The sequence below is a fragment of the Podarcis gaigeae genome (assembly GCF_964106915.1).
Source record: "Podarcis gaigeae genome assembly, chromosome: 8".
Taxonomy (NCBI): domain Eukaryota; kingdom Metazoa; phylum Chordata; class Lepidosauria; order Squamata; family Lacertidae; genus Podarcis; species Podarcis gaigeae.
The window spans coordinates 11,931,974-11,959,817 of NC_139684.1; the positions used below are offsets into that span (position 1 = coordinate 11,931,974).

The following is a 27,844-nucleotide window of genomic DNA, read 5'->3' on the forward strand; positions in this document are numbered from 1 at the left end:
GTACATTTCCAGACACAATTCAAAGTGTCGGTGCTGACCTGTAAAGTCCTAAATGGCCTCGGTCCAGTATACCTGAAGGAGCGTCTCCACCCCCATCGTTCAGCCCGGACACTGAGGTTCAGCACTGAGGGCCTTTTGGTGGTTCCCTCAATGCGAGAAGTAAGGTTACAGGGAACCAGACAGAGGGCCTTCTAGGTAGTAGCACCCGCCCTGTGGAACGCCCTCCCATCAGATGTCAAGGAAATAAACAACTACCTGACTTTTAGAAGACATCTGAAGACAGCCCTGCTTAGGGACGTTTTTAATGTTTGATGTTTTATTGTGCTTTTAATTGGGGACGCGGTTGTCGCTGTGGGTTAAACCACAGAGCCTAAGGCTTGCCAATCAGAAGGTTGGCGGTTCAAATCCCCGCAATGGGGTGAGCTCCCGTTGCTCGGTCCCTGCTCCTGCCAACTTAGCAGTTCGGAAGCACGCAGTGCAAGTAGATAAACAGGTACCGCTCCGGCGGGAAGGTAAACGGCGTTTCCGTGCACTGCTGTGGTTCGCCAGAAGCAGCTTAGTCATGCTGGCCACATGACCCGGAAGCTGTACACTGGCTCCCTTGGCCAGTAAAGCGAGATGAGTGCCGCAACCCCAGAGTTGTCTCCGACTGGACCTAACAGTCAGGGGTCCCTTTACCTAATACAGTGGTACCTCGGGTTAAGAACTTAATTCGTTCCATAGGTCCATTCTTAACCTGAAGCACCACTTTACCTAATGGGACCTCCTGCTGGCGCTGCCAGAGCACGATTTCTGTTCTTATCCTGAAGCAAAGTTCTTAACCCGAGGTAATATTTCTGGGTTAGCAGAGTCTGTAACCTGAAGCGTATGTAACCTGAGGTACCACTATATTCTGTTGGGAGCCACCCAGAGTGGCTGCGGAAACCCAGCCAGATGGGCGGGGTATAAATAAATATTATTATTATTATTATTATTATTATTATTATTATTATTATTATTATCATTGGCCTCCTCTGAGCAGGACTAATTTGGACACAACCCACAGGAGCAGGGTCACAGCAGGCTGGCTCGAGCCCCCCAACTTCCCTGCCCAGAACCACCCTGGATGTCAGCAGCTGCCCCCATCGCTGGCACACCTGCATTCCTCCACACCATGCGCCAGGCCCAAGCCGGTGACCTCCGTGGTGGTTGTGTCCATGACGATGTCGCTCAGCCCCACACTGGCCATCCGGTTGTCATAGACGGTCTGGATCATAACCGCCTCCAGGTTCTGGAGGGTGAGCAGCAGTTCCTCGCGGCTGACGGAGGCTCCCGACTCCTTCTCCCAGTGCTCCTGCAGAGGGGGACACCCGGCAGGTGAAGAAATGGCTAAGCGAAAGGTGCAGGAGAAATACCTTATTGTGTTGGCTGCCCCAAAGGTGCTTGCGTAGAAGGTCAAAATCTTGTGACTGTCAATGTTTTAAAGAAATGGTCTATTAAAAAACTCAACACATACCACTTCACATCATAAAAATCTATATGGGAAGCTTGAGGTGAGACCCTTTTTGGAGTACAGTGGAGCATCTGGATACAAATTTAATTTGTTCCAGGGGGTCCATGTGCACCCTGAAAAATCGGCATCCAGAGGTACCGCTTCTGGATACTTCTGGTTTTGCTGCTGATTTTGCAACCCGAAGTTTACGTTACTCGAGAGTAACGTAACCTGAGGGTCTACTTTGAAGAACAGCTAGGGTCAAATGAAAACTGAATTATGAATTACGAGCAGCGGAATGAAGTACCATCATCTAAAGCGGTGGGAATAAAAACAACATGGAAATAAAGGTGGGAACTCAAAATGCAAAGAAAAACAAAGAAGCAAACTTGCAAAACCTGAGAAAAATCAATAAAAAACGATGTCTATACGAAAGAAAAAACCAATAAAAGTATAAAATAAATAAGGGTAATGTTGCTTCTACCCACCCAACCCAGCTTGGCTCACTTGTCTGAGTCACCTTAAAGTTCAATGTGGCATGGCAATTTTGAGTACAGTGGTGCCTCGCAAGATGAAATTAATTCATTCCGCGAGTTTTTTCGTCTAGCGAGTTTTTCGTCTTGCGAAGCACGGTTTCCCATAGGAATGCATTGAAAATCAATGAATGTGTTCCTATGGAGACCGCTTGCCAGGCTGGCGGTGCGGAGACGGGCTTTTCTCCCCACCGCAAGCCTTCAGGACAGGTACGGGAACAGAGGGGAAGGCGCGCAGCGCTTCTCCTCTGTTCCCGGGGCTTGCGGTGGGAGGAGGGTTTTTCCTCCCCACGCCAACATTCAGAACAGCATTCTGAAAGTTGGCGGTGGGAAGGAAAACCCTCCTCCCACCACAAGTCTTCAGGACAGCCATCCGAAGGCTGGCGCAGGGAGAAGGCCTCTCCGCTCCACCGCCAGCCTTCGGAGCAGCCATCCCAAAGCTGGCGCGGGGTGGAGGTCTCTCCGCCCCACTGCCAGCCTTCGGAGGAGGTCCGAGGACAGTGGGGAAGACGCGCTGCGCTTCCCCGCTGTCCCGGAGATTTCCCTATGGGCTTTCGTCTTGCAAAGCAAGCCCATAGGGAAATTCGTTTTGCGAAGCGCCTCCAAAACAGAAAACCCTTTCGTCTAGCGGGTTTTTCGTCTTGCGAGGCGTTCGTCTTGCGGGGCACCACTGTATTTGCCTCTGAGGGGCAGGGAAGATCTGGATTCAAATCCTTGCTCAGGCAAGAATCTTGGGCTGGGCAAGACTCCCCCAACCCAGCATACTTCGCAGGGGTGTTGAGAGGAGCGTTCAGCCTCAGCAGGACGGAACAAGCCCTCCCCGTTCCAGCCGCGCTCACCTCTGTGAACTGGACCTGGCGCTGGTTCACCACCGAGGGCTGGGTGGGCACCTGCACGCGGTAGATCAGCTTCTGCCCGTTCCCCACAATCACGACATTGGGTTTCTGCACAGGCTCCGATTGGCCCCTGGCCAGGCCGTAGCGCACCTTGAATCGCAGGAAACCTCCATAGGAGTCCACCTGCAGGCAGAGCAGAGAGGGAGGGGAGGTCAGGAGGGGGCAACCCAAATGTAGACCCTGGCCCTCCAACCCACCCCCATAAATCCATGTGCCCATTCAGCAGAAATGTGAGCTGGGAACCTTCCTTGGGGGAAAGACCTGCCAAGGAAATTTAAGAATATCTTCGCCAAAATGGGAAAGAATAGAAGTCTCGGCAAAGGAAGAATGGATACAAAAACTTATCTGAAGAAAATGTTCCAATTAACATTTGTTTAAAAATCTGAAGCATTTTTGTTAGGGATTTTAGGGAAAGACCTGCCAAGGAAATTTAAGAATATCTTCATGTATGCGACAACGGCAGCAAGAGTCTTAATAGCACAAGGTTGGAAGAATGATGAAACCCCAACTAAAGAACTATGGCAAGAGAAACTGATGGACTATGCGGAATTGGCAAAACTGACATATAAACTATGTGATAAGGACAACTGTGACTTTAAAGAAGAGAACCTTTTACAAAGTATTTAAAGAAACAACAAAATGAACTGGACTCCTTGGCAGGTTTTGAATAAACATTCACAAATTTATTATTAATAACATATAGACAGATAGGTTAAGGATTTTTACAATTTTATAATATGCAGAGAACCAGAAGTATGGAAAAACCAGGGGGAGGAGCTGAGGGAAGCCTGGGGGGGGATTGGGAGGGGGGGAAATGAGGATGATATGTTTTATTGATAAAATGTTATGCTGTAATTCCTAATAAAAAAAATTATTAAAAAAAGATACAAAAACCTATGGAATAAGGGATTTATGAAAAGGCAAAATGAACCATGGAAAGAGAAGAAAGGTAGTCACTGATATTTTAGGAATGTTTAAGCGAGTATTTTAAATTGTAAAACAGGAAATTTAATGAAAATTGTAAAAAGAAAGGAAGGAAGAGCGAGGCTAGAACTGGAGGACATCCCATGAAGCTACTTGCTGGTTTCCCACAGGCAATTGTTCGGCCACGGTGAGCAAAGGAGGACAGATTGGATGGGCCAGTGGTCGGATCCAGCACGCTCTCCTTACATTCCTACTCTGCAGATTATGGTTCATTACCTCCCTTTTACCTTTATTGTTGTTAGCTGCTCTGAGCCCGGCTTCGGCTGGGGAGGGCGGGATATAAATAAAATTTTATTATTATTTTATTATTACTATTCCCACTCTCTGCAGACACCCATCGTACCTTCCTAGCCTCCTCCTTGCTTCCACCCTGCCCCAGCACTGCTGTTATCAAAAAGGGCTGCAGCTTGGCAGGACACCTGCTTGGCATGCAGAAGGTCCCAGGTTCAATGCCTGGAAGCATCTTCAGCTTGGGGTTGGGAATGCTCCCTTTTCTGAAACCCTGAAGGGCCACTGCTGACAGTCAGTGTGAGAAGGGTCATTTTTCCGACTTGAGAAAAGGCAGCAAAGCTTAAGGCTAGCAGAAAGTCCAGAAGGAGGATTATTATCAATTTATGACGGGGTGGAAGGTTCGTAGGCTATGAAGGACTTGCTCACAAATGGCAGCTGCACAAATTATGATAGCTAGGAAGTGGAAAGAGCTAGCAGAATATTATTATTATTATTATTATTATTATTATTATTATTATTATTATTATTACTACTATTATTAATATTATTAATACCCCACCCATCTGTCTGGGTTTCCCCAGCTACTCTGGGTGGCTCCCAACAGAATATTAAACTACAATAGTGTATTAAACATTAAAAACTTCCCTAAACAGGGCTGCCTTCAAATGTCTTCTAAAAGTCTGGTAGTTGTTTTTCTTTTTGACATCTGGTGGAATATAAAGTGGAAGAACGGTATAAAGAGGTGTGGGATGTAGCTATTAATGAAAATTTGACACATGCTATTAAGGTTAGACAGGAAATAGGCAGGAGAAATGATTTTGAGGAGATATGGAGGGTGTTTGTAGAATCTGTACAGTGGTACCTCGGATGCGAATGGGATCCGTTCCGGAGCCCCGTTCGCATCCCAAACAGAACGTAAGGCGCAATAGAGCATCTGTGCGTGCGCGGATCACATTTCGCCGCTTCCACGCATGCCCATGACATCGTTTTGACCGTCTGTGCATGTGCGAGCAGCGAAACATGGAAGTAACACGCTCCATTACTTCCGGGTCGCTGCGGAGCACAACCCAAAAGCGGTCAACCTGAAGTGTATTTATCCCGAGGTATAACTGTACCGTGGTACCTTGGGTTAAATACTTAATTCGTTCCGGAGGTCCGTTCTTAACCTGAAACTGTTCTTAACCTGAAGCACCACTTTAGTTAATGGGGCCTCCTGCTGCTGCTGCACCGCCGGAGCACGATTTCTGTTCTCATCCTGAAGCAAGGTTCTTAACCCAAGGTAATATTTCTGGGTTAGCGAAGTCTGTAACCTGAAGCGTATGTAACCTGAAGCGTATGTAACCCGAGGTACCACTGTACTGTTAAAACAGAAAGGGGTCAAACCATCGCAAGAGGTGTTGAAATTTAGGATAGTTACAACGGAATGGTCTCAGTGGCAGGGCGCACATTTTTATTCTTATTTATTTATTTATGATTATTACTTTGTCAAATGAATAAATGAATACATTGTTCTTGTTGTTTAGTCGTTTAGTCATGTCCGTCGCTTCGTGACCCCATATGAGTACATAAATAAATATTAAAAAAGGACAGAATCCCTGGAAAAGGGAATAAGACATAAGCTCTGAGCCCCTCTCCCCCAGCCCGTGGTTTGGCTTAGTTACATGGTTAGATACTTACAATGGAATGGTCTCGGGGGTGAGGTGCACATTTTTATTCTTATTTATGTATGATTATTACTTTGTCAAAATAAAACAGCAACAAAAAAACAAATACAAATAAAGGAAAGAAAAGGAAAGGAAACTAATCCTGTTCTTAAAATTGGCCTATAGTTCAGGCCACGAGGACTCGAACTCGCTTCCCTCACCTTGTTGCCCAGGAACTGCCCGGGGAGCATCCAGAAAGAGTCGTGTATCAGGAAACGGCGGGAGAGATCAACCAGCTGGAACTCCTGCAATCCGGGGTCAATCTGCAGCTGGGTCGAGGAGAGGGGCGGTGTTCCGGGCTGAGAGGGGGTCGTCACATTCACCCCTGGGGAAAGTGACACGGGAATGGTGTGATAAGAATTTTAAGGTCTCAGATATATATTAAATGTTCATAAATGTACCAACCGTGCACATACACAGATCAGCACAGGAAGACAAACCTGAAACCATTTTGATTCCCAAACTGACCAAACGTTTTCTCTGCAAGGTCAAAGGAAAATGGAAAAGCTTCCCAATTGCCTTTTCCTTCACAAATCCTGTCTTAATGGCACATTTAAGATATGAATATTGTGTGAGCCTGTGACCTTGATCAGGAACTAAGTATTTATCTTTACAAAAGACTGGCCAGGCTCCCTAGGCAATCCAGTCAAGTGACCATTAAACAGGTAACATGGCAGACAGGAGGTAAACAAAGCACTCAGATTTTTGCTGTAGACCGCCCTTTGTGATGTAGGTATGATGTATCTGGGGTGGTGGTCTTGAGCTACACGACTTCTGTGTAAGGGGAGTACCCTCTTGCAACTGATCAATAATGATCAGGCTTACTAGCTGCTTTGCTTCTCAATATTCTCTGGTTGGCCTCTGTTATTTTCTCCTACCAATAGGGAACCTACATAAGAACTCTATATGGGCTCTTGGATACCCCATAAGGGGAAAAGGGCAGATTGATTTTGTTTGCAACAATGGCAGGGGGTTGTTGCAGGGCACCTGGCTGGCTTATGTGAGGCCAGGACACTGGGCAAGGTGTGCCCCCAGGGCCCAATCCAGCAGGGTTCTTCAGAGGCCTATTAATGCCACCGGATATTCTCTGAGGAAAACGTAGTGGAAGACCACCTCAAAACCCAAAGCCCTCCTCCCCCTCTTATAAGAATTCTAAGGTCCCAAGTGGGACGCGGGTGGCGCTGTGGGTTAAACCACAGAGCCTAGGACTTGCCGATCAGAAGGTCGGTGGTTCGAATCCCTGCAACGGGGTGAGCTCCCGTCGCTAGGTCCCTGCTCCTGCCAACCTAGCAGTTCGAAAGCACGTCAAAGTGCAAGTAGATAAATAGGTACCGCTCCAGCAGGAAGGTAAATGGCATTTCCGTGCGCTGCTCTGGTTCACCAGAAGTGGCTTAGTCCTGCTGGCCACATGACCCGGAAGCTGTATGCCGGCTCCCTCGGCCAATAAAGCGAGATGAGCGCTACAGCCCCAGAGTCGTCCGTGACTGGACCTAATGGTCAGGGGTCCCTTTACCTTTACTTTAAGGTCCCAAATATAAAATAAAACATTCATAAATGTACAAGGCAAACACATGCATAAGTATATAAGCCACGTGTCTGAAATAGAACAGGAGAGCAATCCTGAAGTCATTTTGACTCTCTCAAATTGACCTCAAATATTTCTCTGCAAGGAGGAAGGAAATGGAATAGCCTCTCCCTTGTCTTTTGCTTACCTGTCTTAAGCGTGTATGAATAGGGTGAGCCTGTGAACTGGATTCAGGAATTAAAAGTATTTACCATCACAAAAGAATAGCCAGGCTGCCCAGCCAAAGCAATCAGTGACCATTATCAGGTATCCTAGCAAACAGGATTTCTGCTGGAGACTGCCTCTTGTGATGTATTTCTGCTGTAGACCACCCCTTTCTGTGATGTATGTATGATGTTTTGGGGGGTGGTCTCTGGCTACAGGGTGGCAATTTCAAAAGTCTATATAAGGGCTTGCACGCCATTGTTCTGGGTTCCTCCTGCCTCCTGCATGTGGTGAGTGGGGACCCTGTTGCAACAGTTGAAGAAAGATCAAGCTTACTAGCTGCTTTGCTTCTCAATATTCTCTGGTTGGCCTCTTGTTATTTTCTCCTACCAATAGGGAACCCACTGAAAGACTCTATCCGGGCTCTTGGGTACCCCATAAGGGAAAAGGAGAAGTTTTTTCTTATAACACCCCCAACCTACTTACCTTTGAAGTTGTCGGGTGTGTCGAAGCGAAGGCGGATCTGGTTGCGGTGCCGGCTAGTGCCACGGCAAGATTTGGTGATGCCAAAACAAAAGCAGGGGAAACACTGGGAGGTCTCTTCGTTGTGGAAGTGTCCTTCTGGGCAAGGTCCTGGGGTGGGGGGTGAAGGAGGAGGCTGTCAGGGATCCAAGGTGATGGATGGACATGCCAAGCAGGTTTTTTTAGAAAAGATTTCACTGATGTAAATCAAACAGATCAATATAGCAGCACAGTATATGCAGGAGAAACACAAAATTTGGTTGGGACGGTATTAAAGGCCAGTAGGAAAATGTTCTGTCAAGAAGGAGTCCTGTGCGTCTGTGTCTGTTGCATGTACACTAGTGGCCAAAATTGCGGAAACCTTTTGGGGAAAGTGTATTTCCGAGGTTTGATGGCTCATAACACCACTTTCTTTTGGAGTAATACCATAAAATTATACATCAACGGAAAGATAATTTAATGAAGAATGTAATGCAGCAAGGTTTGTTCAATTATCTATATTCTATCAAAAGCTATAACCAAATAACCAGAAAAAGAAGTGTTTAGAGAGTGCCAATCATTAAATTATCATTTCCACTGCTATATAATTTTATGGTATTTCATAAAACTGTGTGCTTGGAAGGGGCCTCAAAGGTAATCTAATCTAATCCCAGGAAACATTTGCGGGGCTCAAACGCACAATCCTGAGATTAAGAGTCTCGTGACCGAGGTTCTGGCAGGCAGCAGGATCTATGTCAAGAGCCTCTGAGAGTGTAAGCCTTTCACAAGAACATTAAGAGCTTGCTGGATCAGGCCAATGACCCAGACTCCTGTTCACACAGGACCCGAGTGCGAGAGCAATGCCTGCGGCTTCCGGCACCTGAGATTCAGAAGCAGTGCTGCGCCCAAATCTGTGAATTTCTCCAGTCCTCTTTTAAAGCCACAGGTTAACTACCTGCTGTGTATAAATCCCAACCAGAGAAGAATGGCAGATTAAATTGATGGATTATGCCGAAATAGCCAAAATAACGGGAGGAATCAGAAATCAGGAAGACCAAAATTGTAATAAGGAACAGGAAATTTTATAATCTATCTTAAAAACCATTCTAAACAGCTAAAATCGTTAGTAGGATTGGATCACTTGTAGTTTAATGGTGAATTTTGGACACAATGGAGATGTAAAAGATTTGGATTATCATAAAAGATGCAGGAGGAAATGATTAACAATAGGACCCACAAAGGGGAGGAGAAAAGTCCAGGAGATTCCTTGGACTCTTGTTTTTATGTTGTTTGTTGGATATGTGATTGTAAAATTTTAATCTGAAAAACCAAATAAATATTTTTAAAAACACACACACACAAAATAAAGAACTACGCACTGTTTAAAGAAATGCTTCAACAGATATGCTAATTAGATGGATAGATCAGTGCCTGCTCAAACGGTCCCCACCCCACCTTTCCCGCCCCTCTGGCTTACCTCGTCCAGGTGTGAGGCTCAACACTCCATCAGGGATGCCAAAAACCATCCCGCGGGCGTTGATGGCCTCGCAGGTGTAAGCTCCCTGGTCGGCCTCTTTGACGTCTTCGATAACCAGTGTCCCCCGCCCGTTCTTGCTGGTGATGGACACCCTGTGGTCGTAAGGGGCAGAGTCAGCACCCCCAAGCCCAGGTGGTGGAAGAAAAAGGTGGGGGGGATGGAGACCAGACACACCTGGGCCACCTGCGGCTTACCTGCGACTGCTGGGGATGTGGCCCCAGTTTAGCCTCCAGGTGATGATGGGGGTGGGGACGCCCACGGCCACACAGGTGAAGCGGACCGTCTCTCCGGGGGCGGCCTGGATGGATTCCTCAGGGGGCGTGATCACCTGGGGAGGGGCTAGACAGGGAGAAGAATCATAGAGTTAGAAGGGGACCAAAGGATCATCTAGTCCAGCTTCTTGCAAGGCAGGAATCGCAAAAGAAAGGGGGATCATCTCTCTCATGCTCTCCTTCCACCTCAACCATGAAATCCGCACGTGGAAATGCCTACCCAGCAGTGGCCTAATGGTCAGCATGACGGACTAGGGCCTGGGAGACCAGGGTTCAAATCCCCACTTGACCACAAAGCTCACTGAGTGCCCTAGGGGAACAGACACTGCCTCTTAAGTCAATCTTACCCCATAGGGTTGTAGTGTGGATTAAATGAGAATCATGAACACCACCTTGAGCTCCTTGGAGGGGGGATATAAACACGATAAAATATTGGCTGGGATTGTAGCATTAAGCTCTGAAAGGATTCTAGTACAGTGGTGCCCCGCAAGACGAATGCCTCGCAAGACGGAAAGCCCGCTAGACGAAAGGGTTTTCTGTTTTGGAGGCGCTTCGCAAAACGAATTTCCTATGGGGTTGCTTCGCAAGACGAAAATGTCTTGCGAGTTCCTGCGGGTTCCCCCCCCCTTTTTCTAAGCCGCTAAGCCGCTTATCTGCTTATCTGCTAAGCCGCTAAAAGCTGCTAAAAGCTGCTAATAGCGCTAATCCGCTAAGCCGTCAATGGGCTTGCTTCACAAGACGAAAAAACCGCTAGACGAAGAGACTCGCGGAACAGATTAATTTCGTCTTGCGAGGCACCACTGTATTTGATTGCTGTACTGAGCTGCAATTTTGCAATTCGGCTGTGAGCCACTTTGGAATCCACCTCTACGCAGTTCCATCTTTATTTCAGACATTGTGATATATCGATATAGGTCCGTATAGTTAAAGCTATGGTTTTCCCAGGAGTGATGTGTGGAAGTGAGAGCTGGACCATAAAGAAGGCTGATCACCAAAGAATTGATGTTTTTGAATTATCGTGCTGGAGGAGACTCTTGAGAGTCCCATGGACTGCAAGAAGATCAAACCTCTCCATTCTGAAGGAAATCAGCCCTGAGTGCTCACTGGAAGGACAGATCCTGAAGCTGAGGCTCCAATACTTTGGTCACCTCATGAAAAGAGAAGACTCCCTGGAAAAGACCCTGATGTTGGGAAAGATGGAGGGCACAAGGAAAAGGGGACAACAGAGGACGAGATGGTTGGGCGGTGTTCTCGAAGCTACCAGCATGAGTTTGACCAAACTGCGGGAGGCAGTGGAAGACAGGAGTGCCTGGCGTGCTCTGGTCCATGGGGTCACGAAGAGTCGGACACGACTAAACAACTAAACAACAACAACTGAGGGCACCCCCATCGGTGGTTTACCCTTCCATGGACTCCCTGCAGGCAGGCAGGCAGGAGTCAAGATACAGCCTGGCTTCACCCCAATGCCTAAGCCAAACCACTCACATCTGTAACCAATAAAATTGTGGCCTATTTGAAGCCATAAACCAAATATTCTGTGTCAGGGTCATTTATTGTTCTCCTGGGAACTTTGTGGGTCGCACAATGCCTTGGGACGCAAATCATATTCAAAGTCCACTTTGTTGTTGGGGGGGGGGCTTAACTCTTCCCACTCCATCTTGCTCTCCATCCCCTGCCACCCCGAACTCACTGCAGCCAATCTCGTCGGAGCGATCTGCGCAATCCGTCTCGTCGTCGCACTGGTAGCTGGCCGGGATGCAGGTGCGTGTGGACACGCAGACGAACTGGTCTGGAGCGCAGGTGTCCCCGGGTCCCTTGGTAGCTGCAGAGAGGACAAGAGCATTAGCGGAGCAGCCTGGGGTGAAGAAACGGGCTCACCAGCTTGATATTGCTTTAGTGTGTCAATAAAAATGTATCATGGGATATTGCTTTAGTGTGGCAGCACCTACACTGCAGAACTCCCCGCCTCACAGTGGCGTAGCGTGGGTTGTCAGTACCCGGGGCAAGGCAAGTAATTCGCGCCCCCTAACCCGTGGATTCCACTAGAGAGCTGCGAGTGTGAGCGCGCGCCCCCCCAGATGTTGCGCCCGCTGCGGCCGGCTCCCCCTGCACCCCCCACGCTACGCCACTGCCGCCTCATGATCATCAGGCAAGTGCCTTCACTGTACAGTGGTACCTTGGTTCTCAAACACTTTGGTCCTCAAACAACTTGAAACCCAAACACTGCAAACCCAGAAGGAAGTGTTCCAATTTGAGTGTTACGCGGAGGTCTGTCTGTTTTTGCTATTTATTTTGCGTTTTCGTGGCTCTTTTTGTTTTGTTTTTTTGACTGTGTGAAACCCAGTTCAGCTACTGATTGATTGATTGTGTGACTGCAGTACATTGTTTATTGCTTTCATTTTATGGATCAATGGTCTCGTTAGATAGTAAAATTCATGTTAAATGGCTGTTTCTGGGGTTGTTTTTACAAGTCTGGAACGGATTAATCTGTTTTGCATTACTTTCTATGGGGAAGGGTGCCTTGGTTTTGCTTTGGTTTTGGAAAGGACTTTCGGAACGGATTAAGTTTGAGAACCAAGGTTCCACTGTACACTTCTCAGCACCTACTGAAACAGTTTCCCAATGGAGCAGAAAATACTATTTATGTATGTGACCATGGCTGCTCGGATGTTATTGGCCCAGAGATGCAAAGAATATAAAGGCCCGACCAGAGAAGAATGGCAGATCAACTTGATGGATTAGGCCGAAACGGCAAAAATGACCAGAAGAATCAGAAACCAGGAAGGCCAAAAATTTAATAAGTAATGGGGAGAATTTATGACTTATCTTAAAGACTACTGTAAACAGTTAAAATTGTTAGAAGGACTGGAATGGCACCTGTAGTTTAAAGTTTTGATGCCATGCGGATGACTGCATACAAAGCTTCATGTATATGCTTGGCAACTGTTTTAAAAACTTTCAGTAAAGTTGGTAATACATAAAAATAAACAAAGAAATGGTTCTATCCAATGCTAGCCCAAATGGCCACCTGCCAGTGATTCTTGCATTGCAGCGGGTTGGGCTAAATGACCACTAGGGGTCCCTCCCTATCCTACAATTCTATGATTCTATGAATACTGGGGATATACCTCTTGAAGATACCAGAAGCGCCTAACTTCACCCCATTAATTCCAATGGGCGCCCTCTGCTGCTAGTCCTACTCACAGTAGACCCACTTATGTTCATTGGGCATGACTAACTTAAAAGGTAAAGGGTAAAGGGACCCCTGACCATTAGGTCCAGTCGTGACCGACTCTGGGGTTGCGGCGCTCATCTTGCTTTATTATCCGAGGGAGCCGGCGTACAGCTTCCGGGTTATGTGGCCAGCAGGACGAAGCCGCTTCTAGCAAACCACAGCAGCGCACGGAAACGCTGTTTACCTTCCTGCCGGAGCGGTACCTATTTATCTACTTGCACTTTGATGTGCTTTCGAACTGCTAGGTTGGCAGGAGCAGGGGCCGAGCAACGGGAGCTCACCCCGTCGCGGGGATTCGAACTGCAGACCTTCTGATCGCCAATTCCTAGGCTCTGTGGTTTAACCCACAGCGCCACGTGTGTCCCTTTAGGCCCCATTAATTCCAAGAGGCCTGCTCCAGGGGGAACTTAGCTAAATTCAATTCAAAGGGCCTCAGCTGTGGTGAGCCCCCCCCCCCCGGAGTTTTTGTGTTAAGCCCTAGGACACGGAAAGCTGGATGCAAATCGACAAACCCCTGGCGCTCCCAAAACGCTTACGGCAATTCAGCTCGTCCGAGCCGTCTGTGCAGTCGTTGTCCCCGTCGCATCGCCAGAGCTTGAGGGCGCAGTGCCCGTTCCGGCACTTGAACTCGTTGGGCTCACAGGGGCTGGGCGTGCCTGTTCGGGAGACAGAGAGAGAATTCAGAAGCTGGTACCCGGCCCACACCCACAAAACCCTCCCCATCTGTCAGGGGTTCTTTGAGCTGCAGAGGGTTGGACCTCAGGGGTCACTTCTAACTCTAAAGATCTAGGAATCAATGTTAAAATAAGTTGAGATTTCTTACTGTTAGCCAGATTCCCAAATATCTAACTTTTTTTACATATTTTCAAACCAGACATTTTTTCTGATATATTTTCCAACTTATCATTTCTAATGTCATAATAAACAGCAATGGAGATAGGAGACCAGCTTGTCTTGTTCCTTTTTTTATTGGGCATTTGTCTGAAAGAATATTATTTATTAAAATATTTGCGGATTGATCAGTATAGATCGCTTTAATTCCAGCCAGGAAAGAATTCCCTATTTCCATTTTCTCTAATACCTTAATCAAAAATGACAAAGAAATAACATCAAAGGCTTTCTCCGCATCTAAAAATATGAATATGGCCTGTTTTTCATTTCTCACTTCCAAATAGTTACCATATTTTTTGCTCTATAAGACTCACTTTTTCCCTCCTAAAAAGTAAGGAGAAATGTGTGTGCATCTGATGGAGCGAATGCAGGCTGCACAGCTATCCCAGAAGCCAGAACAGCAAGAGGGATTGCTGCTTTCACTGCGCAGCGATCCCTCTTGATGTTCTGGCTTCTGAGATTCAGAATATTTTTTTCTTGTTTTCCTCCTCCAAAAACTAGGTGCGTCTTGTGGTCTGGTGCGTCTTATAGAGAGAAAAATACGGTAATTACACTTCTTCTATTGTCCTTCATTTGTAGGCCTGGTAAGATCCTGGCTTGATCTCTATGGACTGACTCAGTTAGCGTCTTTTTAAATCTGTTACTGTGGTGCCTCGCAAGACGAAATTAATTCGTTCCGTGAGGTTCTTCGTATAGCGGTTTTTTCGTCTTGCAAAGCAAGCCCATTGACAGCTTAGCGGATTAGCGCTATTAGCGGTTTAGCAAGCGGCTTTTAGCGATCAGCTGTTAAGCGGCTTATCAGCGGATCAGCTGATAAGCGGCTTAGGAAAAGGGGGGAAAGGGAAAAAAACACCGTAGGAACTCGCAAGACTTTTTCGTCTTGCGAAGCAAGCCCATAGGGAAATTCGTTTTGCGAAGCACCTCCAAAACGGAAAACCCTTTCGTCTAGCGGGTTTTCCGTCTTGCGAGGCGTTCGTCTTGCGGGGCACCACTGTAGCTAAAATTGTAGCAAATAGTTTATAATCACAATTTTAGGACTCGATGATCAATCAAGGCCCTACTTTGCCCCACAAAACAGAAGCTGATGCTAGATTCCTCTGTGGCCCTACTAAGCTGTAGCTCAGCGGCAGAACATCTGCTTGGCATGCAGAAGGCCCCAGGTTCAATCCCTGGCAGCATCTCCAGGTGGGGAATACCCCCTGCCTGATGGGCCACTGCTGCCAGTCCGTCTAAAAAGGTAAAGGTAAAGGGACCCTGGACCATTAGGTCCAGTCATCTCACTTTACTGGCTGAGGGAGCTGGTGTACAGCTTCCGGGTCATGTGGCCAGCATGACTAAGCCGCTTCTGGCGAACCAGAGCAGCGCATGGAAACGCCGTTTACCTTCCCACCGGAGTGGTACCTATTTATCTACTTGCACTTTGACATGCTTTCGAACTGTTAGGTTGGCAGGAGCAGGGACCGAGCAACGGGAGCTCACCCCGTCGCGGGGATTCGAACCGCCAACCTTCTGATCAGCAAGTCCTAGGCTCTGTGGTTTAACCCACAGCGCCACCCGCGTCCCGCCAGTCCATGTAGCCAGAGCGAAATGGTCTGACTCTGTACAAGACTGCTCCCTATATCAATCAACGCATTTTTCAGCACCACAAAGACTAGAAAATTTGCTTTCAAGCCCCATGGTGGGACATCTGCCTTGCATGCAGAAGGCCCCAGCTTCCATTCTCCAGGTGGGGCTGGGAACGTCCCTCTGCCCAAAACTCTGGAAAGCTGCTGCCAGTCAGTGTAGCCAATACAGAGCTAGGTGGATCCGCGGTCCGGCTCCTCAAGCGACTCGCCGACAGGGGCTCACCGCATCTGCTCTCGTCGCTTCCGTCGCTGCAATCCCTCTCTCCGTCGCAGAGGTAGTCCCGGGGGATGCACTGCTTGTTGGAGCAGACGGCCTCGTCCTTCCGGCAAGGCCGGGGGAAGGGGGGCAGGGAGGGCTTGGCAGGGAAGACCCCAGGCAGAGCGGTGACTGGGGCTCGGCGGGTGGTCACTGAGACCGTGGTAGCAGGCACCCGAGTGGTACCGGGCCGGGCGGAGGTGACAGGCGGCCGAGGGGTGGTAATGCCTGCAGAGAGGGAAGAAAGGAGGAAGTCAGTGCCTCGTCCCGAGACTTCCAGCGTTCTGATCTCGAACTAGCACTTGCCTCTCCCGGACGACACAAGGGAGACTAGGATGAATCGCTTGATCCTCGTTGTGGCTTGATAGAGAGGGGGATGCAGGAAAGTCAAAAGGATAAGGAGAATTCAAATACTCCTCATCTTTATTTTATATAGTCAAACCTCAGTTGTCGAACGTAATCCATTCCAGAAGACCCTTCGACTTCCAAAACATTTAACAACCGAAAACTGAAAGCGGAAGCCTCAACACAATAGGGAAACTCAAAACGGAAGCCATGTAGCACATTCAGCTTCTGAAAATCGTTCGAAAATCGGAACATTTGCTTCTGGGTTTGGGGCATTTGGGAGCCAAAACATACGATAATGGAGGCATTTGGGAACCGATGTTTGACTCTCTCTCTCTCTGTGTATATAAAATTTTTATTAAATTTTCTGTTTTACAATTTAAAATACTCATTTAAACATCAGAAACCAGGAAGATAGAAACTTTAATAAGGAATGGAAAACATTTACAATTTACCTAAATAACACTGTAAACAACTAAAAACTTTGGCAGGATCTGAGCAACGCTTGTAATGTTTTAAAAATTAAGGTAAAAAGGGGATGTTTTTAAGAAAAACAGAGAAAGTATATGTCACGCAGTAGAAAATGTTTGATAATGGAAACCACAGAAGGGTGAATCAAAGGATTCAGGGAATCCTAAATGTTGATGATTGTGATTAATGTTTGAATACAAATGTACAGTGTGAAATGGAATAAAAAATATTAAGAATAAAAGAAGAAGTGCTAAAAGCTTTTCTGTTTCCCAAATGAGGCAGGGGGCAGCAACAGCTTCTGCCTAGGCCGCCCCCTGCCTCTCGTTCCTCACCGCAGCCGTCCTCGTCCGAGGCGTCGTCACAGTCGGCGTGGCCATCGCAGCGATCCTCCAGGAGGACACACTCGCCGTTGTCGCAGCTGAACTCATCAGTGCCACACTCGGGACCTATAGAGTTGGAAGGGATACTAAGAGTCATCTAGCCCAACCCCCAGCAATGCAGGCATTACGGATTCGTGGGGGTGAAAGGGATGCCCACTGCCAACTGTGATAGAAAAGTTTGTTTTGCTGGGCAGCTTGGGTCCCAGAGTGTTTTTTTCCTGCCAGCAAACAGTTAATGAATGGCAGCCCCTGATTGGCTGGGGTTCCAGGAGGGAGAGTTGGAAAGGAGAGGATTTTGAGCAGGGGTCAGCAAACTTTTTCAGCAGGGGGCCGGTCCACTGTCCCTCAGACCTTGCAGGGGGCCGGACTATGTTTGGGCGGAGGGGAAATGAACAAAGTCCTATGCCCCACAAATAACCCAGAGATGCATTTTAAATAAAAGCACACATTCGACTCATGTAAAAACCCACTGATTCCCGGACCGTCCGTGGGCCGGATTTAGAAGGCGATTGGGCCGGATCCGGCCCCCCAGGCCTTAGTTTACCTAGGGAGTGAAAGGAGAGAGAGTTGGCTCTGGGTAGAAGCATCCACTCTGAGGAATACAGTGGTGCCCCGCAAGACGAACGCCTCGCAAGACGAAAAACCCGCTAGACGAAAGGGTTTTCCGTATTGGAGGCGCTTCACAAAACAAATTTCCCTATGGGGTTGCTTTGCAAGACAAAAATGTCTTGCGAGTTCCTGCGGGTTCCCCCCCCTTTTCTCCCCCTTTTCCTAAGTCGCTAAGCCGCTTAACAGCTGATCCGCTGATAAGGTGCTTCTCAGCTGATCGCTAAAAGCCGCTAAACCGCTAATAGCGCTAATCCGCTAAGCCGTCAATGGGCTTGCTTCGCAAGACGAAAAAACCGCTAGACGAAGAGAATCGCGGAACGGATTAATTTCGTCTTGCGAGGCACCACTGTATATCGCAAGCTAGAGAAAGGAGTCTCTGCGCTTAGTGTGAAGGACAGTGCATGGTCTCCTGTAAGAGTAATAAGCCAGAATTAACTGGGAGGCTGAGGCTGAGGCTGAGCCAGGAGAAGCAGACGCTGTGAGGATACAGTCTACTTAGGTCTCATTCACGTCAGGAGGGGAGATATTCTTCTACAAAAAGAAAAGACTCCCAAACCAGTTAAGAGGGGTGTGGAGACCCCTTGGGTCTGTTACTTGGAGCACCTCAAGAGTAGGGTTGTCAAAGGGGTGTGTAACTGACAGAAAACACCACCTTCTTTAAGAACCAAAGTATTAAGCGGCAACAGCTGTGCAACAGCTGAGAAAGAACTGAAGTGAAATAGCATTATAATCCGAAGTATCCTATGTTTTACCCACTTTGTGTCATAAACTTATTTTGTTAAATAAAATCACTTGTTTGTTTGCCTGAGACTCCAAATTACAGTGGTACCTCGGGTTAACTACTTAATTCGTTCCGGAGGTCCGTTCTTAACCTGAAACTGTTCTTAATCTGAAGCACCACTTTAGCTAATGGGGCCTCCCACTGCTGCCACCACGCCGCTGGAGCACGATTTCTGTTCTTATCCTGAAGCAAAGTTCTTAACCTGAAGCGTATGTAACCTGAGGTACCACTGTATTAAGTTTTCCCTCACACAAGGCCCCCACAAGATAATCTGGATAGTTTGTAGGAATTTGTGGAATTGGTGTTCTGTGTGGTGGGTGCGCTATATTTAGGTGAGGGCAGGCGCAACGGCACGGGGGGGGAGTGTTATTGTGCCGTCGCACCATCACCCCCAGCCCACAGCCATGCTCACCGCAGTCCAGCTCGTCCGACATGTCCCGGCAGTCCGATCGGCTGTCGCAGAGAAACTCTTTGGAGATGCACTCGCCGCTCCGGCACCTGAACTCATCGGCCGTGCAAGCGCGAACCACGGGCGTCACTGGAAGCAGATAGGGGGAATCAGGGCCACTCTTGCGGAGAGGTTGGGTGGGTGTAGCAGGGAGAAGCTGGCTGCACTCTGGAGCCCTCCTTTCAAGGAAAGGAGCGACACCACCAAAACCTCGATCCAGCTCTCAATGCAAATTTGCCACACTTTAAATTGCACTAGTCTGCTGTCACCCACCCCGTTCCACAGGTCTCTTGCAGCTATGGGCGCAATCTTTCCCCCTCTCACTCACTTTAAGGGCTGACAATGGTGACAAGAGTGACTCTTTTTCTATTATTATTATTTATTGAGTTTATATACCGCCCTATACCCGGAGGTTTGAGGGCGGTTCACAGAAAAAAAATCACAACATATATAATCAGAATGAAAACAACCACCTAATAACACACACACCTCCCTGAAAAGAGCCACATTTTAAAAGGGTATAGGATGTCAAATAGATCAACCAAGGGCCTGGTTAAAAAGGAACATTTTTGCCTGGCGCCTAAAGGTGTGTAATGAAGGCGCAAGGCGAACTTCCCTGGCGAGAGCATTCCACAGACGGGGAGCCACTGCAGAGAAGGCCCCGTTCTCGTGTTGCCACCCTCCAGACCTCTCAAGGAGGCACACAAAGGAGGGCCTCAGAAGATGATCTTAGGGTATGGGTAGGTTCCTATGGAAAGAGGCGGTTCTTGAGGTATTGCGGTCCTGAGCCGTTTAAGGCTTTATAGGTGGAAACCAGCACTTTGAGTTGGGCTCAGAAACTAATCAGTAGCCAGTGCACTCCGACCAGGATCGGTGTAATGTGCTCAAACCGTTTTGCTCCGGTGAGCAACCTGAATTCTGCAATAGCTGAATTCTACCCCCCCCCCCCATCCCATCCTATCCCTCCTGGCTGCCTCCTTTATCCCCACAGCAGTTGAGTGGGGGTTCGCGCCAATGAATTTGAACCTTCCCATGATCTCTGAGGATACCCTAAATAACCTAACCTGGCTTTAGAATTAACTGCGTTGCCCCCTGTAATTCCTGAATTGTAGCGGGTTGGGCTGGATGACCCTGTGGGGTCCCTTGCAATTCTGTGATTCTATTAGCTGTGACTCCTCCATTGCAGGGGGCTAGACTACTATTCCTGGGAAAGGCTTCACCCAGCCTTGGTGGGGAGGGGCAATTCATCATGCTGTGAATGAACCCCAGCACCCCCCAGGCAAGCAAACCTGCCCTATTCAAAGCTGTGTTCCGCCCCCACCCACCCAGAAAGCAGAACCCCACCTTTGACACACACCAAAACCCACAGCACACAGTTAGGGGGCTACTAGCACAAGCCAAGCAAACCAAGAGCCAGCCACACAAACCCCCCGACATCCAAGCATCCTTCCTGCTTTTTTGATAGTTACTTCACAGATGGGCATCAATACAAACAGACTCTCCATCATCCCAGCACAGGAAGTCAAGGAAGGAGGCAGTGGAGCACTCTGAAATTCCCCCCAGACTTCTCTTGGGGAAATACTCAGCGGTGGGGCTCAGCATGCAGAAGGCTCCAGGCTCAGTCCCCAACAGAGCCATTGCTGCCAGTCACAGAGTAGAAAAATACAGAGCTGAGCTATGGCCCTTTCCCAACCACGCCACGCTGCTGCAAACCAGGCACTGCACACTGCCCGGCGGCACGGGCATCAGGAAGCAACATGCCACTCCCTGCCCTTGCGTGCCACAGCCCAGCTGGAGGGAGAGGCATGTGTTCCTTTGGGCATGATTCACAGGTCCCGAGGGAGGGACCAGGGATGTCCATCACTCACACCGGCAGAGAAACACATGGCACAACACAAGCAGGCGAGCGCAAAGGGACCTGGAGGCCACCCCACCCCTCGAAAAGGGCTGTGCAACAGGCAGGTGAGGAAGACAGCTCTGCCGGTCCATGCACAGCTCAGAGATGTTTTTCTCCTACTAGAGATCCAGGGTTGCCCGTTGCAACTTTACTGGCAGTGTGTTCAGGAGACGCAATAGGGAGTTCGTTTAGCTGAACCTAAGCGTATAGTTAAAGCTATGGTTTTCCCAGTAGTGATGTATGGAAGTGAGAGCTGGACCATAATGAAGACTGATCACCAAAGAATTGATGCTTTTGAATTATCGTGCTGGAGGAGACTCTTGAGAGTCCCATGGACTGCAAGAAGATCAAGCCTATCCATTCTGAAGGAAATCAGCCCTGAGTGCTCACTGGAAGGACAGATCGTGAAGCTGAGGCTCCAATACTTTGGCCACCTCGTGAGAAGAGAAGACTCCCTGGAAAAGACCCTGATGCTGGGGAAAATGGAGGGCACAAGGAGAAGGGGACGGCAGAGGACGAGATGGTTGGACAGTGTTCTTGAAGCTACCAGCATGAGTTTGACCAAACTGCGGGAGGCAGTGGAAGACAGGAGTGCCTGGCATGCTCTGGTCCATGGGATCATGAAGAGTCGGACACAACTAAACAACTAAACAACAACAACAAGCATATAAGACGAGTGTGCTGAATGAGGTTCTGCCCACCGAGTCCTGCATGCCATCCCCAAAGCGGCCAGATGCCAGGTGAGATAGACTTTGTGCTGGCCGCCAGGCAATGGCTTTTGCCACCTGCCTCAACCCGCCTCCTCCAGCCCTAGAAGCATTTCCCAGACCATGACTTTAGGAACAGCAGAAGCAGCGGGGGGGGGGGGGGGGAGGAGTTCAGGTATATATTTCTGAAAAATAATTTTGTGTGTCTTTGTTTCTCCATTTGTATTGTGCTATGTTATGCCCTGTGACTTGCTGTTATTTTTTGTTGATTATAGTTTAGAAATTATCTATTGCAATTGCTAAGAATGATTTTCTGCTTCATTATTATTTGCTGATATTTAATTTTACAGTGTGCTATTACAGAGGTACCTCGGTTCTCAAATGTAATCCGTTCCGGAAAACCATTCCGAGTTCCGAAAAGTTTGAAAACCGAGGCGCAAACAGAGCTATCTGCAAATTCAATTGAGAAAATGGAACAACACACAGCCATTTGACTTCTGAGGCGCGTTCGAAAACAGAAGCATTTACTTGCAGGTTTTCGGCGTTCAGGTTCCGAAACGGGTCAACATTCGAGAACCGAGGTACCGCTGTATATTCTAGTGGATTGTTGAATATCACTTTATTTGATACAAATCGTTTGTTTTAAAGTTATGTTTTTATTATGAAATGTTTTTGGTATTGGAGCAGGTTGTCAGAAGCTGTGCAATCCTTGCTGATTCCTCAAGCTTGCAAACCGCCTTGCGAATGGTAATATAGAAAGGCAGTGTGCAAATTGAAAGTGAAATGAGATTGTCGGAAACCGCAAAACAGGACTTGAGAGTGCAATAGCAGCTCCTCCCTCAGGCAGTTTCGAGTGACCGGCACTCAGAAGCACCGCTAGCACAGCCGTGGTGGAAATGTGTCGCTACGGAGGCGGCCTCTCCTGATATATAGCTGAGCAAGAGAAGTGTGTGCTCTCTCTGTGTGGAGAGCACAGGGTTACTCCGAAACCTCCCTCTTACAATCTGTAAAGATCACTCTGGCCAGACCTCACAGATGGTGAAACGTGAGCCCTGCAGCTGCAAGAACAATCTCGGATGTTTTCTTCCATACGGGATTCCAAGGAGGTGCTGCAGAGAGGAGCCAAAGGGGGGGGGGGTGACGGTTCCCGGGAGGGGCGTGATCATTAGGGATGGGTAAATTCATCCATTTCAACCCAGTTTCTCTTCTTTCCTATCTTAAATTCAATTTCAGGATTTGAACTGGTTTTAGATCTACTGCTTTTTTGTATTTTGACTGTTGCTACAATAGCTGCTTTTGTTTCTGATCTGTTTTGTATTTGTTTTATGGTTCTCTTTAATTGAAGATTTTTATATATTTTTTAATCAGTTTCTCCGCATTTCCACAGCAATTTGCTATTTTGGCCGACAGCAAGGGAGAAACAACACTTGTGAAAACCGATCAGCACTTTAGTGCAAACTTCTCTCAACAAACTCATTTTTTGAATAGTGTTTCTGACACCGTTCCGCAAGGGATTTTCTCCAGTATAATGCATTTGGGGGGCATGCTATTTCGCCCTTATTTCATGCTCCCACCCCCCGCACAATATATGCTTTTTTGCACACATCGCTTGTTTGGAAAACGGTGTCCTGAAATTTGCACAAGTGCCAGCTTGCAAGGATGGCTATGTTTCAGTTTGTGTTTCACGAAGTGTGAATTTGAAGAGATCTCCCTTCTAAAGTGAACTGAATGCGAATTTCTCCCCCAACCACACAGACCAGTGCACTTCAACTAGGGGTCCCCATTTGTTCTTGGACAGCCATCAGCCCTGAAAATCGCCTACACTGGCTGAGGATGCTGGGAATTGTAGTCCAACAACATCTGGGGGCCCTGGGTTGACCCACCTTCCCTCGAACTGAGAGGGGAGGTGCCTGGCAAGAAAGGGGCTTCCCGACCCTATTCTGCCCCCGGGACAGAAGCCTCCAGGTCCCATTGCACCCCTCTGACGCCACACTCACCTGGGGGCTCCATTGTAATGGGGGGAGGCGGGGTTTGGGCTGAAAGCAAACGGACAGTTAATGGTGAATGGGACGGGGGGGCGCCCGTTTCCACAATAAACTCCACCCCATCCTAACCCACATATAGGTTCCAGTCTGGTTCACCTGCTCCCAGGCGGCGGAACTGGAATCCCCATGTGGAGGTGACGTAGGAGGCGATGGAGCCGCTCTCGATGACCGAGAAAAGCACCTGGCGGATCTGGTCCTCGTCCACGTTCCTCTCGGAGCCCACGTCCAGCTCCACGAAGATGTAGCCATCAATCTCTCTGGGGGGGAAAGGAGGTGTGTGGGCACGATTCATGGACCCATCATGTGCTGAAGGCGGTAAAACCTGAGTCTGGAGACAGGGTCCAATTCCCACCTCCCCCCTAACTCTTCCTTTCCAAGCATTGTGCTGTTCAGATCCTAAAACAGTGTTTCCCAAACCTGGCTCTCAAGCTACTTTTGGGACTGATTTAGGGATGATGGGAGTTGTAGTCCAAAACCAGCTGGAGACCCAAGTTTGGGAATCACTGTCCTAAAATATCTCTCTTGTTTTCGTATAGTTTTTCATTAAATTTTCTGTTTTACAATTTAGAATACTCATTTAAGCATCCTTAAAATACTAATAACTTTCCTTCTTCTCTTTCCATGGTTCATTTTGCATATCATAAACCCCTGCATATTTTACAAAAACTAAACCATTATTACATCCATCAAAACTTATTTACACTGAATTAATCTTAATGCTGCCAATGTTTTCAGCTGTACAGAATTAATTCCCATATATTCAATACATGTTTTCCAATCTTATCTAAACGTATGTTCTTCTTGTTCTCTTATTCTATCTGTTAAGTCTGCAAGCTGTGCATATTTTGTCAGCTTAAGTTGCATTCTTCTTTGGTTGGGACCTCGCTCGTTTTCCATTTTTGGGCTAACAAAACATGGGCTGCAGTAGTGGCATACATAAATAACCTTTTTGACACCTGGGAATTTCAGTCTGAATGTATCCCCAAGAAAAAGGACTCTGTTTTTTGGGGGGGAAGTACCATATTTTTCGCCCTATAGGACGCACCTTTTCCCCTCCAAAAATGAAGGAGAAATGTGTGTGCGTCCTATGGGGAGAATGCAGGCTTTCGCTGAAGCCTGGAGATCGAAAGGGGTCAGTGCGCACCAACCACTCTCACACTCTCCAGGCTTCAGGAAGCTATCAGCAAGCCTTGGGAGCCCGCGGGAGTTCCCGCCGGGCAGTGGCGTAGCGTAGGTTGTCAGCACCCGGGGCAAGGCAAGTAATTTGCACCCCCTAACCCGTGGATTTGCGCCCCCTAACCCTAACCCCCAGATGTTGCGCCCGGTGCGGCTGGCCCCCCCCTGCACCCCCCATGCTACGCCACTGCCGCCGGGCTCCCCAGGCTTGCAGATAGCAGCCTGTTCTGGGGGCTGGGGCTCAGGCTTCCCCCGCCCCAGCCCCGCATCTGGGGGGGAAATAATTTTTTTTCTTTATTCCCCCCCCTAAAAAACCCCTAGGTGCGCCCTATGGTCCGGTGCGCCCTATGGTCCGGTGCGCCCTATAGCGCGAAAAACACGGTACTTTAAAACATTTTTTTCCAATTCATTTCCCAATACTCTTTTACCCTTTTACAAGTCCACCACATGTGACAGAACGTTCCCTCAACCTCTTTGCATCTCCTATAATATCTCAGCTTGCAGCTGTTGATTAAAAGAAACAAAGAGGAGAGGGGAAACAAGTTTCTGGATCTCGTCATCAGGGAAGAACATTGGGGCAAGGTCTTCTCTAAAGCAGGGCTGGGAAAGTGGTGATCCTGCAAGATGCTGGAAAAACTGCCTCCCACCAGCCCCGGCCAGCATGCCTAGTGGTCAGGGCTGATGGTGGGAGGCTGAGTCCAAGGACAGCTATAGGGTCCCTGTCCCTGCATTAAAAGGAGGCTGATTGGAGGGAGCCAGAGGCACTGAATGCAAGTGATGATCTACTTAAGTGATGGGAAACCTGTAGCCTTCAAATGTTGTCTGCTTGGACTACTGCAATGTGCTCTACGTGGGGCTACCTTTGAAGGTGACCCGGAAACTACAACTAATCCAGAATGCGGCAGCTAGACTGGTGACTGGGAGAGGCCGCCAAGACCATATGACACTGGTCTTGAAAGACCTACATTGGCTCCCAGTACGTTTCCGAGCACAATTCAAAGTGTTGGTGCTGACTTTTAAAGCCCTAAATGGCCTCGGCCCAGTATCCCTGAAGGAGCGTCTCCACCACCATCGTTCAGCCTGGATGCTGCGGTCCAGTGCCAAGGATCTTCTGGCGGTTCCCTCACTGCAAGAAGCAAAGCTATAGGGAACCAGGCAGAGGGTCTTCTCGGTAGTGGCCCCCACCCTGTGGGATGCCCTCCCATCTGATGTCAAAGAGATAAACAACTACCTGACATTTAGAAGACATCTGAAGGCAGCCCTGTTCAGGGAAGTTTTTTATGTGTGACATTTTAATGTATTTTATATCTTTGTTGGAAGCTGCCCAGAGTAGCTGGGGAAGCCCAGCCAGATGGGCGGGGTACAAATAATCAATTGTTGTTGTTGTTGTTGTTGGCGGCACTTCAGCAATCACTAGCCAGCATGGTCAATGGTCAGGAAGGATGTGAGTTCGAATCCAACGTCACCTGGAGCCCAGCAATGTCTTGAGGGCCACACAATCCCTTTCCCTCTTCTAAAACAAAGCAAGATGGGAGGCAGCTAGGGGCAGTGAAGGCAAGTGACAGTCTAGTTCCAGGATGGTAGCCTTCTGGCTGTTGCTAGACTCCAGCTCCATCCAGCCCTGGCCACTAGCATTGCCCATTGTAGAGATGGGAGTTGTAGTTCTGCACCACCCAGGTGTCCCCCTTTTCCTAAGGCCATTCTTGGTGGGGCTTCTTGGTCTTTCTCCTACACTCTGCTTGCTCCCACAATCTCACATCACCCGGTTAAGAGCTTCTGCCTGCAATGCAAGCTCCTTAAAAGAAAACAGCAAAGGCGGGGGTTAAATCCTGCCTCCGTGGCACCCTGGACATGGAAACCAACCCCTGGACTCACTTGATGAAGACCACGCTAACCACCTGCTCTCCGGGGATCTTGTAGTATTCAGACTCCAGCTGCGGAGAGAAAATTGCATCAGCCTCGTAGAATTGCAGAGTTGGAAGGGGCCCAAATGGTCACTTAGTCGAATCCCCTGAAATGCAGGAGTCACTGCCAGGGGAGAACCATTCTGCAGCATTCAAAGTGTTTGCTGCTCTGACCTTTTGGGGGATAAGGAAGAGGGCCGATTCTGCTGCATCTGGTACTGAGAAGGGCCCCCAGACCCGCTAGCTCATGGTAAGACTGTTGTGGCTAATTTTTAAATCTACTCATTTACTTATCTGCAATATTTCTAAGCCACCTTTAAAACACACACACACACACACACACACACAAAATATACAAAGCAAATTAAATTACAACTGTGTTAAACCAGGCTTCCTCAACCTCGGCCCTCCAGATGTTTTAAGCCAGAATTTCTCAAATGTGTGTGTCCCCAGATGTTGTTGAACTACAACTCCCATCACCCCTAGCTAGCAAGCCCAGAGCTCGGGGATGATGGGAGTTGTAGTCCAACAACATCTGTGGACCCACAGGTTGAGAACCGCTGTTTTAAGCCTACAACTCCCAAGATCCCTAGCTAGCAGGACAAGTGGTTAGGGATGATGGGAATTGTAGTCTCAAAACATCTGGAGGGACTGGGTTGAGGAAGCCTGTGTTAAATGATGCATTGAAAGCTATGCAAAGCTGTCTGCTTGTCCCCAAACACACATTTTCACCACCTGCAACAGGAGATCTGGGGAGATCAGAGACGTGTGCGTTTCATCACCATGGAGCCACTGCAGAAAAGGCCCCGCTCCTGATACATTATCATCTTAACTCCAGGGAGGGTGGAACATGGAACAGGGATACCCTAGCAGATGTTAAAACACTGAGTTCAAGGGAATCTTATGGGAGTAGGTGCTTATTTTGATCCAAATGCATAGGGGTATAAAAATCAGAGGAGGATAAGACTGTCCAAAGGGTCATGATCTCTGTCCCCTTGGGACAGCTCCTTTGTGGAAATGGGACAGAATCAGGCCTTACCGTGTCCACCACTGCTTTGGAGACATCCTGGAACTCCTCCGAGTTGACATCATCCAGGCGGGAGCTGTAGTCGATGGACTTTGTGAAATTCACCAGGGCCCGGAAATAGACTAGAGGGGAGAGATGATGGAAAGGAGATAGTTAGGAGATTGTTGGTCCCATTAGTGACTTAATACAG

General features: G+C 48.2%; 1 protein-coding gene across 19 annotated transcripts in view; it reads right to left on the minus strand.

Annotated features, from left to right (window-relative positions):
• Positions 1–27,844, minus strand: part of HSPG2 (heparan sulfate proteoglycan 2) — a 218,492-nt gene that overhangs the window by 125,183 nt on the left and 65,465 nt on the right. For 16 of the 19 annotated variants that reach the window (XM_083750017.1, XM_083750031.1, XM_083750027.1 and 13 more), the window contains 15 exons: positions 27,667–27,776; positions 26,599–26,657; positions 23,644–23,804; positions 23,500–23,538; positions 18,863–18,988; positions 17,013–17,126; positions 15,832–16,092; positions 13,629–13,748; positions 11,548–11,679; positions 9,780–9,924; positions 9,526–9,677; positions 8,034–8,180; positions 5,980–6,143; positions 2,844–3,023; positions 1,137–1,333 (listed from right to left, as the gene is read on the minus strand). In XM_083750017.1, the coding sequence (XP_083606143.1) occupies positions 1,137–1,333; positions 2,844–3,023; positions 5,980–6,143; positions 8,034–8,180; positions 9,526–9,677; positions 9,780–9,924; positions 11,548–11,679; positions 13,629–13,748; positions 15,832–16,092; positions 17,013–17,126; positions 18,863–18,988; positions 23,500–23,538; positions 23,644–23,804; positions 26,599–26,657; positions 27,667–27,776 (2,107 nt within the window). The remainder of the gene's footprint in view (positions 1–1,136; positions 1,334–2,843; positions 3,024–5,979; positions 6,144–8,033; positions 8,181–9,525; positions 9,678–9,779; positions 9,925–11,547; positions 11,680–13,628; positions 13,749–15,831; positions 16,093–17,012; positions 17,127–18,862; positions 18,989–23,499; positions 23,539–23,643; positions 23,805–26,598; positions 26,658–27,666; positions 27,777–27,844) is intronic. The other 3 variants (XM_083750024.1, XM_083750019.1, XM_083750030.1) reach the window with 1 other exon arrangement.